This window comes from Rhipicephalus microplus, chromosome X (genome assembly GCF_043290135.1).
Source record: "Rhipicephalus microplus isolate Deutch F79 chromosome X, USDA_Rmic, whole genome shotgun sequence".
NCBI lineage: Eukaryota > Metazoa > Arthropoda > Arachnida > Ixodida > Ixodidae > Rhipicephalus > Rhipicephalus microplus.
This window is the reverse complement of record NC_134710.1, coordinates 271,421,644-271,438,319: the sequence shown is the minus strand read 5'-3', so window position 1 is coordinate 271,438,319 and position 16,676 is coordinate 271,421,644. Positions and strand designations below refer to the sequence as shown.

The 16,676-nt window shown below is 43.4% G+C and overlaps 1 protein-coding gene across 2 annotated transcripts in view; it reads right to left on the bottom strand.

The window, feature by feature from the left end:
- LOC119161507 (uncharacterized) overlaps positions 1-16,676 on the bottom strand; it is a 61,675-nt gene that overhangs the window by 17,688 nt on the left and 27,311 nt on the right. For both annotated transcript variants that reach the window (XM_075879132.1, XM_037414025.2), the window contains exons 2-5: positions 11,259-11,738; positions 10,192-10,328; positions 6,319-6,459; positions 3,860-4,046 (exon numbers count right to left, since the gene is read on the bottom strand). In XM_075879132.1, the coding sequence (XP_075735247.1) occupies positions 3,860-4,046; positions 6,319-6,459; positions 10,192-10,328; positions 11,259-11,738 (945 nt within the window). The remainder of the gene's footprint in view (positions 1-3,859; positions 4,047-6,318; positions 6,460-10,191; positions 10,329-11,258; positions 11,739-16,676) is intronic.

The window sequence follows — 16,676 nt, the reverse complement described above, 5'->3', positions numbered from 1 at the left end:
GTCATAGTATGGAAGCCTCAAACACAACAGAGAAAATAGAACTGGCGAAGTTTTCGAACTTGATTAATAGGCGTAAGGTATTCGATGCAAGAATGCATAACGTAGAGAGAATCGAACATGCTCTGAAGAACGGAAGAAGTGACAAAGCGGTGAAGAGGGAACTTGGGATAGGCAAAAACCAGATATATGCCCCAAGGGACAAGGAAGGCAAAGTAACTACCAATGTGAATAAGACATACAAAATAGCCGAGGAGTTTTACGGAGATCTGTACAGTAGCCGGGACAACCCCGATCATTATATAGTAAATAGCAGTAACCCAGATGGCATCCCACCAGTAATGATAGAAGTCAGAAAAGCTTTGTAGAGCATGCAAAGAGGCAAAGCTGCTGGTAAGGATCAGGTAACATCAGATCTGCTGAAAGATGGAGGACTGATTGCGTTAGAAAACGAGCCACCCTGTTTACGAAGTGTCTCCTGACGGGAAGAGTACCAGAATATTAGAAGAATGCTAACATCATCTTAATAGATAAGAAAGGAGATGAGAAAGGCTTCAAGAATTACAGGCCAATCAGCTTGCTCTCCATCGTATACAAGCTATTTACAAAGGTAAATACTAACAGAATTAAGACAACATTAGAATTCAATAAACAAAAGGAACAAGCAGGATTTCGAACAAGCTACTTCTCAATCGACCACATTCATACTACCAATCAGGTAATAGAGAAGTGCTCAGAATACAGCCAACCACTATACATAGCCTTCATAGGTTACGAGAAGGCGTTTGATTCAGTAGAAATATCAGCAGTCATGCAGAAATTGCGAACTCCCGCGAAACCAGCTCGACGAAGCATATATAAACATCCTGGAAGAAATCTGCAGGGGATCAACTGCCACCATACTGTTCCATAAAGAAAGCAACAAAATACCAAACAAGAAGGCCGTAAGGTAGGGAGGATACAATCTCCCCAATGCTAGAATGGGAACGGGCTTAGAATGGGAAGAGTTAGGGATAAAAGTTGATGGAGACTCCCTTAGTAACCTACGCTTGATTTGATTTGATTTGATTTGTGGGGTTTAACGTCCCAAAACCACGATATGATTATGAGAGACGCCGTAGTGGAGGGCTCCGGAAATTTTGACCACCTGGGGTTCTTTAACGTGCACCCAAATCTGAGCACACGGGCCTACAACATTTCCGCCTCCATCGGAAATGCAGCCGCCGCAGCCGGGATTTGAACCCGCGCCCTGCGGGTCAGCAGCCGAGTACCTTAGCCACTAGACCACCGCGGCGGGGCTAACCTACGCTTCGCCAACTACATTGCATTGCTGAGTAACTCGGGGGACGAAATGCAACTCATGATTTCGGAGTTAGACTAGGAGAGTAGAAAGGTAGGTCTTCAAGTTAATCTGCAGAACACGAAAGTAATGTACAACAACCTGGGAAGATAACAGCATTTCGATATAGGTAATAGTGCACTTGAAGTTGTAAAAGACTACGTCTACTTAGGACAGGTAATAACCGCGGAGCCTAACCACGAAATTGAAGTAACTAGAAGAATAAGAATGGGGTGGTACACATTTGGCAAGCACTCTCAAATCATGACTAGTAGATTGCCACTATCCCCCAAGAGGAGGGTATATAACAGCTGCATCTTGCCGGTACTTAGCTATGGAGCAGAAACCTTACAAAGAGGGTTAAGCTTAAATTGAGAACGACGCAGCGAGCGATGGAAAGTTAAATGGTAGGTGTAACCTTAAGAGACACGATGAGAGCAGAGTGTATTAGGGAACAAACCGGGATTAAGAATTTTATAGTTTAAATCAAGAAGAGGAAATGGACATGGACCGGGCATGTAGCGCGTAGTAGGTATAACCACTGGTCATCAAGGGTAAGGACTGGATTCCCAGAAAAGGCAAGCGGTTTAGGGGGAGACAGAAAGTTAGGGGGCCAGATGAGATTAAGAAAATTGTGGCTTTAAAGAGGCAATAGCAAGCACTGGACAGAGTTGACTGGCGGAACACGGGAGAGACTTTTTTCCTGCAGTGGACAGTCAGGCTAATGATGAAGATCATCTTTAAACAAAACACGCGAGTTAAAATAAAAGTCAAAATGTGTTGGTACTTCTGAAATGTAGCATTCTGAAGGGCGTTTCAAAGAAGCTACACCTACTGGTTGGCCTAAAACAAAACACATCAGAGTGTCTCAATTGCTATTCAGCACCGGATGATCGCTCCTCATCGGTCACCACGCTATCTTTGCATTTTCACAATGCAAATCCTCGTTTAAATACCAGGATTATACTAGGCCCAATGGCTATTTTTTATGTGCTATATATAACGAACTAGCATGGTGGCTTCATTGCTTTCATTCTTTGCATACGCAAGTAAGAATGAAAAGACAAAAGCACATAGCATCGCCATTCTTTATTCTATCAAAGGTGTTCTTCAGAACACAGAAGCTTGAATGAATGAATGAATGAATGAATGAATGAATCTTTCACTTTGGGACTGGTTATGGCTAGAGTATGAGGATTTCATGCATAAGCAGTTAGTAATAAAAACAAGGAAGAAAGGATGTCGCATAAAAATGCTCATATGTGAAAGAAGATGGAACCATGCAATACTGGTATTTCACCATGTTACTTCTGTTTTCTTCACTCAAACAGAGCGACCTAGAAAACACTTCCACCTCACTACTCAAGCACTGTTGTCCATCCGTGCAATATTTTGGCAGTCTCGGAATATTTTTGCAGCTGCTATGAAGTGCACATGATTTATTAAATGGCGTGTGATTCACGCCTCGCTACTGTCTTGCATACGGAGTAGCCCGTCATAGCTTGACTGAGGGTTTAATGATCATTGTTAGCTTCTCGGTTACTATTTATCAGAAGAAACGCTTTCTGAAAGGACAAGTGTCCGGAAAAAAGATGCGTTAAAAACTTTAAGACAAGTAATAAAATACTTAAGAAGTATTTGCATTCTTGTAAACATGCTTGGTCGCTAATAAAAATTGGATTTTTTTCGCCTAAAACAGGCGGATAAAAATTTGCATAAGTCATCCTAAATTTAACGTTTAGTAACAACACTACAGCAACATCTTGAGCCTTTCAAGAGATCCTTGAATAATAGGTCGTCGATCGGATTCGATGTTCGATAAATATTAGCGCTGTATGAGGAAACACAGCAGAGAATTATTGTAAATGCACGATGATTTCAGATTTACCAAGGAAGACAATTAATGGCGAACTCTACTATGACGTTTTCGGGAGTCTTTTCGTTGCCTCAGAATTTGTCCTTTGTACTAAACTTTGTTGTCATCAATGGTAACGAATGCACTGGTCTCTTCATGTTTTCATGTTGCACACTACACGACAACTAGGTTTTTGCGTACAGAAGCACGTGTGACGGAGGAACACAAACGGAGGGCGCGTAGTTGATGTCGATGCCATTTGCAGGGCGCCAGGCACAGCCCTTTTTTTCCCCCGCTTTAGATGTTCTTATTTTTTTCTTATAATGCAAGAGTACCACAAGCCCACGCATGTAACTGTCAAATACAGCTCTAAACCTGTCGAATATTATGCGACAACGCGTTCACCTCTCTGTCTGAAATGCGAAAATTAGAACTTAGGTCTGCGACTGGAGAAAGTGTCATGACGCCTCACATTTTTCCCGCCCTCTATCAGGAACGCTGCGTGATAGAGTACAGGCAAGAAAACTATACTACGTGCACGTTATGAAAATGGCTGCAGGCTTTACATTTCCTTGTTGAGAATACTTACGCTGATTGCGCACAGCCAACATCACCAGCAGCGCGAAGAAGTATGCCAGAGAAGTTATGAATACGGAAGCTCAATGTACCTTTGAGGGTCTTGACGGCGACTGGCGTGGACCTCTTGGAGCCGTTGAGTCCGTACGCCGTGGCCTTCCACACACGACCGAAGTTTCCTTCACCCAACACGCGCTCCAAGCGCACGTCGTCCCGCGGCACTTCGTCCGGACTCGAGGCCACCGGAGCGCTGGCACGAGGATACGGTGGCGCTGAACTCTGATGGGGAAACAGGGGTATAGCATTGAGCTGTTTATTGACTCAGAGTTGCTACGGTAGTGTTCTCGGCCACGGGCATGTAAAAAAAAAAAAAGTTGAGTTTTGAAGCGGGCTTCTCCTCACAAAGTTTCTAATTGCAGTGAAGCCTGCTTCAACAAACACATATATGGGTTTGTGGAGAAAGTGGCAATCTTGGCGAGTTGGTTCTGTCTTTTGAAAAGCGTTTTCTGTCAAACGACGCGGACGAAGAATGAGGGCACATGTTACACTAAAAGCTTAGTGTGTCGTTTTCCCTCAATCTTTAATTATGTCCTCCAGGGCGAAACGCTTTCTAAGGGTCTGCACGCACCTGGATAACGCGTACGGCAAGCCTCGGTTGTCGCAGAAAGCATATTTACCACCAGTATAAAATCTTCCCTAGTCTTATTGAAGTCAGCGAGAGCTGAATAAGAGATGGCGGTTTATATAGCCTCCGACACTGTTCAGGTCATTGTTGTCCCCCAGTTGATTGCAGTTTGGGGACGACGATTTCTCGAAAAATGCCGAAAAATACTCAAGTGTTAAAGTAATGTGAGCTTTCATTGTTTTAGCGAGATAATTTAAGAGTAGGACCAACCTACTATATATTGGTTGGTCCCGCTCTCATTAACATGTGCGCGTAACTGCCTAAGGCACTGATCAAGAATGAGCGACGTGGGGATAAGACGGGCACAGAGGTAACCTGGACACGTGTGTGGTTCGCTGTTGTGTATGTTTTGTGTTCTGTATATTTTCACTTGAGGCAACGACTCAACCGGGAAAGGAAGAAGGCATTTCTAAACAACTCACACTCACAAAACGTTATGACCACACGGAAAAATATAAAAAGAAACAAGCAATCGGAACAAACAGAAAAAGACACGTTAGAACTACCGCGACCGACGATATCTTGACAATCAAGTCTCGCGGACTGTTCAAAGAAAAGTTCAATGTCACCAGATGTTGCGACGCTTGCGTTGGCCGGGACGGGGCAGTCGGTGCGGAGACGTTGAGTTGGTGGCACGAGCGCTCGTGGGTGGACGAGGAGGCAGGCAGGCAGGCAAGCTGCGACGTCGTGGACTGAGGGTCCCAGGCACGCAGGCCTGCAATCTTCTTGTCCACGTACGTCGGCCCCAGGAAGAAAACAGGTGCTTGGTCGGCACGGGTGAAGCAGGTGGCAGCAGAAACCGTGAGCGACTGGTTGCGAAGACCCTTCAACGTTGTCGAGTCCTTCGTACTCTCTCCCGAAGGTCGACAGTACGACCCCTGGCACCAGCGTCGTGTCGCTCTGGCTTCTTCCGGTCTCCACTGGCAAACGGGGTGGCGAAGCCGGCTCGCCACGGAGGTTCGGCTGCCCAATTCAGCTGCGTGGATGGAGGTAACACCTCGTCCCCAGGATCGGCCGTTTCCATGGACGTCTGGAGACAGACGCTGTCAGGCCCTCTGTACTCGAACCCGAAGCTCGGCGGCACAGACCCTGACGCCAGCGTCTCTTCCTCTGTGCGGTCGAAGTGAGACTCTCCGCATTAAATGATGATGATGATGCCTTCAAATGTGACTCATACCCACTCAGGGGGATCGGCCAATAATTGATTACATGAGCTAATAGTTCTAGTCCATCATCGTTCTCTTTTTCTCTCCCGCTGGCGTGTCACCTTGTGATTGGTTCTCGTCATTTTATCCTCTGCCGCCACCGTGCCACCTTGTAATTGGTTTGTTTGTAGCCTGGAAATAGTCACGGTCCTTCTTCTTCTTTTTCTTCTCCTTCTCTGATGGCTCACATCCAATGCAGGGGATATGAAGAGTAGTATAGGTGAATTTTGTCAGCATTTTCTTTATTATACTACTAATATAAGCTAGAACTAACTAATATAACAAATTTAAGTATGAAATATTTTTGCAGTCATCCGCTGACACATGCGATTGCCCACCAACGTCTTCATTTTCCATGCGCCGCACATGTCCGTGGCACGGTGCCGCTGTATTGCCCACGCCACCTACACGTCACCGCGTCTGCCGCACTGGCGAAACCCCAACACAACACCGAGAACACTTTCACTAGTACACTGAAGCCAGACTCGCTACACCACAAAGGATCAAGGTGATGAAAGAGAGAGACAAAGCGACAAGCTAGAGAGTGCACTTTTATGCCGCAGCCCGTGACAAGAATAGCCATTTTTACAGTTAGGCGCATTACTGCATCCCGTGAAATAGAAATCATCACATGATGTACTTGATATTGTGGCACACTGACCGTAGGCATTAGCTCTCCGATCGTCTTTGCATACATCTTGTTGTAAGCGTCCTGGATGTAGCTATACTTGGTCGGAGGATCTTGCTCCACCGTATGCTTATCATCCTCTTCTGCTGGTGGCGCGTCCGGATTTTCTTTGTTCTGTGAATAAATAAATAAATAAATAAATAAAAGAGCAATACAAGTCGCTGTCATTGAAGCGTACAAAATATATTAAGAAAATTGTGGTCATTTGTGGCACTGTTGACAGAGCTTCCCGGTGAGTAGCAATAAAATGTTCGTATGAGTGTTCCTCAGAAGATCAGATTTTATTAAATATGACTGCGAGGCAGCTGTGCTTCAATTTCGCTATTGCGATACGATATGTGCCTTAAAGATAATATTTAACGAACTTAGTAAGTATTTTTAATTAGCTTCTTGGAAAGTTCCACTTCTCATGTAGGTATTTTCCGCCTCGCCTGCTGTGGTGACAGAGAGCGTATGATTTTCTGCGGCTCCATGTGAAGTCACCAGTTAGATAGCCGGCAGTGGAGCTCGTATTCCAATCGGTGTGGATAAATTACAAATACACTCATGTAGTTGCATTTTAGACGTACGTTGAAGAGCCGTATATAGATTGTCGCAAGCACACTACGTTCCTTATGACAGCCCTCTTTGTAGTAGATTGCGTTAAAATACACTACCTTAGCTTATAATACAATTCCGCATGTTCTAGAAATGCAACCTTAATCAAGACTGCAAATAATGTATAGGATCTTAGCAGACCCATGCGACTTTAAATAAATTATGCTTCTAAGTGCCGTAAAGCCCTCACACTGCCCCCTAAAAAATATCGGTGTCGCACGGTTACTTTTGATTGCGATCGGGTCAGATCAGCATAGAATTCATTTAATCGTGATTGGCTCCTTTACACAAAATGGTGAAGAAAGCCAATTGTTGTTGAGAGATATATTTTCGATCCGGCCTAATCTTAATGAGTAGTGCGTCGTGTGACATTAGTATTAATAAGAAGCGAGACAGAGGAAACTGCCTTGGTGCCGATGCCCGTCCTCTTAATTAATTATTTAGAATCTTTCCACCACAACCTACAATAACGCTTTTAATTATCGTTTTCGCTGCTGTAATGCTTTGTTGAGTGCCCACATCAGTGACCTGTGCAGAGCTTTAGTACTAGTCATTAATTCATTTGTTATTGGTGGTATTATTCAATTCACTGTTCCTCTGTTTAATATGTGTCAGCTGACCTAAGAGCCCCTTTTTAGTTTTTTTGCATCTAGGATAATAGACCCACGTTATTACAAAATGTCTCGTAGATATTGTGCGTGACGTGTATATTTGTTTATTTAGTTAGTTTGCCAATTTATAAAATACTGCGTACAAAAATAGCAAGCAGGTTGAGCAAAACACACAACAAACAGAAAACAAGGATGCAAAGTGTTGTTTTACAAAATTCTTTTGGTTGTGAGACAGGGGGTTACGACCTAATAAAAAAAACAAAAAAGAGCTACGGAACAACTTCATCATAATACAACTCTAAGGAAGCCATAAAAGAACGTATATCTCTTATTTCCATGAACTTTTATTGGAATACGACTCTTCTTTTTTTTAATACTACTGTTATGTCCTTCCGCGGATTCTGCTGTGCCCCAACAAGTGTCAATACAATCATGCACTGGAAATTAACAAGACGCATCTTAAATCCTCCAGTATGGTGTTCATATAGTTGACGGAAAAATGTTGGCGCCTCACTCCAATCATGTTTTAGCTATCTAGCAGTGATGGTTTCAAGCAACAAGGCGGGTGTCATTCGCAGTCAATGAAAGGCGGAACGTTTAAGTGCGGAGTCCTTCAGGTGGCCGGGCTGTCGTCGCTTGGCGAAGAGTAACGCAGGCGAAACCACGTATAAAAATGAAAAAGAGGAAGCAAGCGAGAAATGAAAAGAGGGAGGACGAAATAAAGAAGGCAGGAAGAAAAATGAGAATTAGAATAGAAGTAAAGAAAAAAAGCGCAGAAAAAAACAGAAAAAAGAGATGAAATAAAGAGGAGGAAAGGAGGATAAAAACAAAAAGAAACAAAAAAGGGTGCTTCCGGTTTGTCACCCCTAGAGCGAAGCCGCCTTAATTTTTATTATAGAAGACAATATTATGGCTGGTAGAAGGTACGTAGGCCACACGAGTGTTGATACTTCAATCACACCTTGACCTACTTCTGGCTTGAAAACCGTTTAGGTTGGCATTTGTCTGCTCTCATGTGGCATGGTCTTTAAGAAAAGACAACGGAGTCGCGAGGAACTGTCCGCTTGCGCTGAAGCAACCACATCCCAAGTAGCGTAATCGATTACTTGTTTTGTTTTGTTTTGCTGCCGTATTCACCGCAAGGAGCACTGCAGTGCGTTGCGAATGCGAAAGAAACCAGTTTTTCGAAAGCTGCGTTAAGCCAATTGTACGAAGTAAAAGGATCGATTGGTGATACATCTCGCTAAATTCCACCCAATATAATTTTAAGGATTTCACAAACAACATCGCCCTGAAGCTGATGGCTCTTCTCTTGACGCGCTTCGTGATAATTGCGAGTAATTTTGCCGAAAATGTAGTAATTTAGCCAAGTACAACGCAACTCCGAATCGCTTACCGTCTAATACGCAATGGACATTATACCAGTGCCAGCCGTACAGGACCTTTAGAACTTCTTCATCACTTATTTGAGCGAAGGTACGAGGTCACGCTTCGGTGGCTTTCAATCCGCTCGGTGTATCGGGCAAAGAGCACGCAAATGAAGGTGTTCGAGCTGCTGAAGAACAGGGAGTGAATGAAGCCACTCCGCTGTCAGTAAAAGCTATACAGCAGCGGAACTTTTGCACGCTTAAGAACGATTCTGTACCATTGTCCCCATTGGAACAACCAAGTTTCTAGCACACATGTCTGCACATAGATTTCACCTATCTTTCACTATCTTCCCTGTCTGGACTGTCCCGAACCAAGAAAAAAGTTTAGTATAAACGAATCATCAGCACTCCTAACAAGAGCGGCTGTGTAGTCGACCCCTCTGAACTAACACAGTTCTACCCGCATATATCTAACTCGTACAAAACAGGGCTTTGTTCGCCATAACAAACAATTCGATAAAATAACCACACTTTCGATGCGGATTTAGGTCCCAGATGTCTTCTTGGCACCACTTGAAAATATTGCAAAAGAAGCCAACTTCACAACAATACGCGCAAATGCCCCCCCCCCCCCCCGAGTTGTGTTATGTTCAAGACAAAACACGTCACCGGAGTAAGCAGCGTATTTCATGAAATACTGCTGCTTAGTCTGCGTGGTGCCTTTTTAATCACACCACTCGCTCTCCCAAATGCATGCGAGAAAGCCCCACTCCCATGAAGAGAAGCCAGCTTATTGTGATGGAACGCTAACTTCTTTGAGTGTTTCAATATACGAAGTGTTCCAGCCATTTTTGTCTGATGTAGCTGTAGATTTTCTCTACGCATTGACGTTAAATCATTGTTGTGTTAGAAAACACTTCTATATAAAAGATAACTTGATTTACCGGGGTACAATATAATTCGGTTTGACTGCACATTGCGCTGTGGCTAAAAATGCTGATTTATGTCGAGTACAAACGCACACAACTTGACGACTTTGGCTAATTATTGTCACAAACAAAGCCCAACGAAAGTGTTCTCGAAACAGTACACATCATGCTTGAAAGCTACGATAGCTAATTTATGGGGACCTTGAGTGAATATTCTTGAACTTGTTGCGCTTGCGTGTCTCTTCCTTAATATGGCAATCACGCTAATTTCTACAGTAATTGTAGAAGTACAGCAGTGGTAGAGGTGGTGTTAGGTAAAGTATGCCTGCATACACTGACCTCCCTTTTCTTGGCGATCATCTTTCGGACGCACCAGATGACCGCTCCGGCCGCTGGCACGACACCCACGATAGCCACGATGTAGACGTTGGTGCCGCCGCTTGTCGGGTTGTCGAAGTCGTACTCCGGACGCCGGCCTGCGCACAAGGATATTATTGCGATAGCAATTATATGGACACTCTCGACTGGATTTCGCCACCGGCGTCAACACGGGCGTGAGAATCGAATTAAGGCTTCTACCACGGAGCTGCACCAGTGCTTGAAACTGCTTCGTAATAAAGAAAAAAAAAGAAGAGGGCCCCATCAAAATGTCATGTACTGGGAGGAGTAACGGATGTGATATTGCTTGAGAGAATCATAGTATAGCACCAGGCATCCTAACATGTAATTTGTACAATTCGTGGGTAGTTTGAAGATGAGAACCAATTAAAATGTGTGCAGCTGCACCTCGTACCTTGCGGACTTGTAGCGGGTACTTCAGAGACTTCCGCAATGGAGAATAGTGGCACAGTGAACACTTCACAACTGCATTTGTTATAAGTATTTTACCTAGGATAGTTTTAAAGGGCCACTATTACGCATCCTTTCCTGGAAGCACGGTTGGAGGTGATACGCACGGGGGCCGATTACGCTATTTTGAAGGCGACGCTCAAAGAGAGAGAGAGAGAGAGATATGGTATGATAAAAGGCAAGAAGGTTAACCAGAAAGCAAGTGTCTGGTTTGGTACCCTGCACTGGGGAAGGGAAAGCATACTTTTTGTGATGTGCACCTCCTAACCACTCAAGGTGGCCTCAAATTACTTGTTTGGGCTGCTATTTGTTCGCTAAGTTCCTTGAAAAAGCATCTATTTCTTGGGGGCGAGCGCGAACGAGACACGAAACGCAAGAAAGTACACGACACGTGTCTTGTTTGCCCTGGTCATCATGAGTATGCTCGAACTAGCCCAATCTATATACGTTATACCTACTTCAGTTGCGTTCATATCTTGTAGAAGCGAAACGACAAAGGTCGTATACCATCTCATATCGCAATAGAAGTGTTCCCAAGTAGCTTGCGTCATACTCACTCCTGTCAGGCTCGGGTCCGCGCGCCACTAAGGTGCCCGAGTGCTCCTTGGGGAAGTTCTGTTGTTGCTCCTTGGCATCGTCAACTGCCTCTTCTGGTCGTATTGTCACCGATTCCATTGACCTAAGTGCTTCCATTCGGGACTCCTCCGATGAACTAGGGCCCGCTGATGTTGGTGTAGAGTCGTCGTCAAGAATAGAGGCATCATCTTCTTCTGCGTTTGCCGGTTGAAAGGTAGATGCAGATTTCACCACCACGTTCTTCGACAAATTCTTCACCACGTTGTCGGTGGCATGTAGGTGGCCGCTGGTGTCGGTCGCGTTTGTGATCTCGACCTCGGTGCTGATTTCACGTAACCGTTCGGTTTTGGCTCTCGTGTCAACAACTTCGCTTGGCACTGAGTTGGCCCCATCAGCGCTCTCTGGCGCTTGTAGTGCTTGAAAGGTGCCAATAGGTGGAGGCATGGAGGTGGCCGTGACAACTGGAGAGGAAGACAGATTGACACTTAGTGACACCCACGCTATAGCGATATAAGCAAGCATAATACAAGTATTTACGTGCCAGCTAACCAGAAGCTTGATGTGCAGTCAGTAAGACAACAAATACCACTGATATTAATAGGGCAGGTGCCTTGGCAAATACACATAAAGGACTATAAATGCATTTACAAATGCATTTCTTAATGCGCTATTTCATGTATATGCTCGTCTACTACACATATATGCTCATTCACGAAGCTCAAGAATTAACGTGACTAAGAATTTTCTGTATGGCAAAGAACTTGTTGTTGCACTAGTTGGTATATCACTAAAAAAATTAGAGCGCAAACACGCGACACATTCACAATCACCCACACGTATACGCCCCCATGAAATAATTAACTCATCGCACGAATGCTTGAATATATACATGTGACTGTACGTATCTGGTGTGTGTGCATATGCTTATATATATATATATATATATATATATATATATATATATATATATATATATATATATATATATATATATATATATATATATATATATATATATATATATATATATATATATATATATATTTATATATATATATATATATATATATATATATATATATATATATATAAATATAGATATATATATATATATATATATATATATATATATATAAATTGTAGCGAAGCCTCCGAACTCGGAAATGGGTCGAGCTCTTGAGTACCTTCTAGTGGGGCTACCCAACAAGGACGCCGCTCGCGCTGAGAGCCCGTGCTTGGCTGTGACTGTCGCCATTGTATATTCTCGCTCATTGCCGGCTAATAAACGCCTTAACAATTTGGTGGAGGTGCGGGGTAGGTCTCACCCATGTCGCAAGGGCTGATGGACGGAACGGTGGCTGCATGGTGGACTGAAACTGAGGCTGAGGGGTTACGTCAACATACGTAGCGGGCACACCCGCTGCAAAGGACGGAGGTCGAGCGGCAGCTTCGGCGTAAGTCAGAGGGGCGGGTGCTGGAACGACTTGGGGCGGCCTGGCGACCACTTGCGCGTAACTCAGGGGCGCAGGAGCCGGAGGCTGTGGAGGGTGGTACGCAGGCATTACCTCCGCTATTTCCTGTTCAATCGCTCGACGGATGGGAGGGAGAAGGGTAGTAGGCGATTGTTGAACAGTCGGTATATATATATATATATATATATATATATATATATATATATATATATATATATATATATATATATATATATATATATATATATATATATATATATATATATATATATATATATATATATATATATATATATATATATTTGTGTATGCTCTAATTATTGATTTCTTTTAATCCCTGTATGACGCTTAGCTTATCACTTGCTTTCGCATAGTAAGCGATATCAAACCTTGGTTGGACAAAAGTACCCAACGCACCACCGCGGTGGTATACTGCTAAGGTACTCGGCTGCTGACCCGCAGGTCGCGGGGCTCAATTCCAGCTGCGGTGGCTGCATTTTCGATGGAGGCGGAATCGTTGTAGGCCCGTGTTGTCAGATTTGGGTGCACGTTAAGAAACCCCGGGTGGGCAAAATTTCCGGAGCCCTCCTCTACGGCGTCTCTCATAAACATATGATGGTTCTGGAACGTCAAACCTCATACGTCAATCAACCCGTGACACATAAACGCGAAATCATAAAATACCTGAAGGGATTAAGCCTCAATACCTCGCTTAAAGGCACAATATCTCCTTATACAAATGAATGTGCTTGCAGCATCCCGTTGTACCTTACGTTTTGCTCCAGGAGATGTACTATGAGGAGGCGTTATGAGCGGCGAGCAACTGTAGAGGGTGTTAATGGCAGCTTGCGGTAACTTGGCGTGCCATGTTTTCCCGAGCAAACGAAGCAAGAAGTATGCTTGCAGAGAAAGTGCTTGTCCTTCCATGCAGGAGCTCATTGCAACAAGTACATGGATCACAAGAATATTTCAGTTTCGCTTGGCGCGCGTATACGCCTAGCTTCATCATGCAGTAGGCGCATTCCAAGCGTCACCGTTGGACGCCATAGCAGAGGAGTCCATTAGCAATGAGAAGAAGTAGCTGGGCGTTGTCTTAACGATATTGCACGCAATGACGACGGCGAGGTTGCAACGAGGCGTGCTTAGCGCGTTACGCGATGGGCTGTTATTCACATTTGCGTGCATACCAGCGTGGAGAGAGCCTTCGCAACTCCTCCCTTCGTTGCTCGCGCGTGCTTTCCATAAAATCGTGCAAAGAGCAAAGGCAGTGAGTGGCCGCCGGCTGGTGATTTATGTAAAAGAGCAACGCAGATGCACGCGTGTTCTTCCGACGTTGAACCGCAGATATTATTATTATATTAATATTATTATTATTGTTATTATTATTATTATTATTATTATTATTATTATTATTATTATTATTATTATTATTATTATTATTATTATTATTATTATTATTATTATTATTATTATTATTATTATTATTATTATTATTATTATTATTATTATTATTTCACGGTATGCGATCTTTCCCCTTACTTCTCAGTTGTGGATTTTCTATTCTGAGAAAGTTAACCAGAGAGAATGGACCATTTCATGTACCTGCCAACTTCTTTCAACACTACCGTTCACAGAATACAAAGCCTTTATAACGTTAAATCTTATGATGATGTTTTCACAGTCCTCTGTCATTGTTTTTATCTCAGCTCTACACAATGTGCAGATTCTTCTCTTTGCGTCCTTCAGGAAGGTTTCCTTCATTTTTCACTTCCCTTCTATGATTCTAGTCTCGTCTTTTTATTCTTTCTAATTTGCGCTGATTTCTTTTTCTGTGTGTTTTCACTGTTTATTTAATTTTACTGAAGAGTGTCTGTATTGTATTATTTATTTGTGTAGATTTATTGATAATTATTCTTTTTATTGTTTATTTGTATGATTTTATTTTTGCGTGCGCCTGCGCTAGGACCTCTTGATCGTTCCAAGACACGTTAAAGAAATGATTGATTGATTGATTGATGGATTATTACTATTATTAGCACTGAATCACCAAGCTGCTTGATCTTCTGTGGAATATCAGCACGGCTGCTATTTCTTTTTTGTATAATTAGTATTAAAAAACCATGAACTCATAAAGTATTGCGATTGTAGGAACAAAAGTGACAACGTTGGTTAAGAATTACTACAATGCTTGGGTGATAGCGCGCTATTACTGATCGATCAACTTTCTTATTCATTACGCCTTGAGTACGCTCACGCACGCAGTCATCCTGGTTTCCACTTATTAAGTCCAAATGCGCTTCCATAATAACCACAACTGCACAGCCACTTGAGCTGCTTCTTTCGGTGCCCAGGACAGACCCAAGCCAACGACACAAACAAGTCGGGTGAAACCGGAAATAATAATTGAAACGCAAGCAAAGAGAAAAATAACAGCCTCAGTAGTAGTTCCTGGCAGTTGCAAAAACAATATGGTTGTCGGAAGCACGCACACAGTTGAAAGATTTGAGCAAATCAGAGTAGAACGAGAGGCAGTGCCAATTACTAACCAATGATGCGAACATTATTAACACGTCACTGGAAGAGTTGGCAACCACTGCCAGAAACACCCACTTACTGCACCCATCTCGTGCACTATCACTATCACCACTTCATTTTCTGTAGAAGGGCCCCTAAACCCTATTTAGGTCAGCATTTTTTTGTAGTGAGCTGCGCGCATTGACGCTACAAATAATAAATGCCACAAAAACAGCACGACATGGCTAGAACGTTGTAAGTTGCTCAGCAGGAAAGTTTCAAGAAACATTGAAAAAAAAAAAGCCAAGCCTGCACGGAAGGCGTAGCAAAGTCACAGCGAAAGCTAGAAGAACGGCCTTTCAGGGCATTTTCTAAACACTCATTGGCTGTGTTCCAATTCTTAGACAGCACGTAGAAAGTCTACACAGACTGCTTAGAAGACCGCACTGAGCCCGTGCTGTTTAGACAGCTTTTACGCAACATGTTTAGACAGCCTTTACGCGACGATGCGCCACCTTGCGTCGAGAAGAAAAAGCTAAAAGAAACAAACGTAACAGTTGTATTTTCTGACTTATTTCGTGTTGAAATCAAAAACAAATAAACGTTATTCACATTGAGCGTCTGGGAAAGCGTCTGCTTGTGTGCAGACGGCCATTCTGGCGAGATTTGATCTATCTGAGCGATTCGCTGAGTCGCCATCTTGTTTAGACGGCAAAGTAGCCTGCATCGTATTTGTCTACGATGCGGTCTTCTCGGAACTGTCTACTTTGCCGGCTACGTGAGAATTGGAATAGGACTTAAGATGGCCGCCGTCCATCTATAGCTGTCTAATTAGCCGTCTAAGGTGAGTATTGGAACACAGCCATTAGGTGTTTAGAAACTGCTGCAAGCACACTTGCTTGATGCCTATTACGGCATCATAATTAAAATTTTACGGTTATACGCCAGCATTTGCTATGCTTTTTTTTGTCATTCTTCTGAGAAGCGTGGTCCACTAAACTGTTGCGAGGAATTTTATGCCAATTGTTCATGAAGTGTCTGACAACGATGAGGAATTATGCCTGAAGTGGGTATGTGCCACAGTTAATAGCTCAGCAAAAACAAGCTTTTGTAATGGGTTAGAGCATTGGACGACCCACTCGTTACGCTATTCGCATTGTGCGACGACTGCTTGTAGTTTCGCTGTTTTAAAACGCTTTATAAGTCGTATTAGCGCGATTGCTTTCCCGACATCAAGCCTGCCTGAGGCAAGTTTGCCAACAAGTCTCAAGCACTTGCGTGTCTCAGTGGTAGAATACTGGGCTGGCACCCAGCGGACCCGGGTTCGAGCCTCACTGTGTCATAATTACTAGGTTCTTACAGCGAAAGCTGTTATTAGATCCAAACTCGGGTCACGCGCAGTTGTCCGCCGCC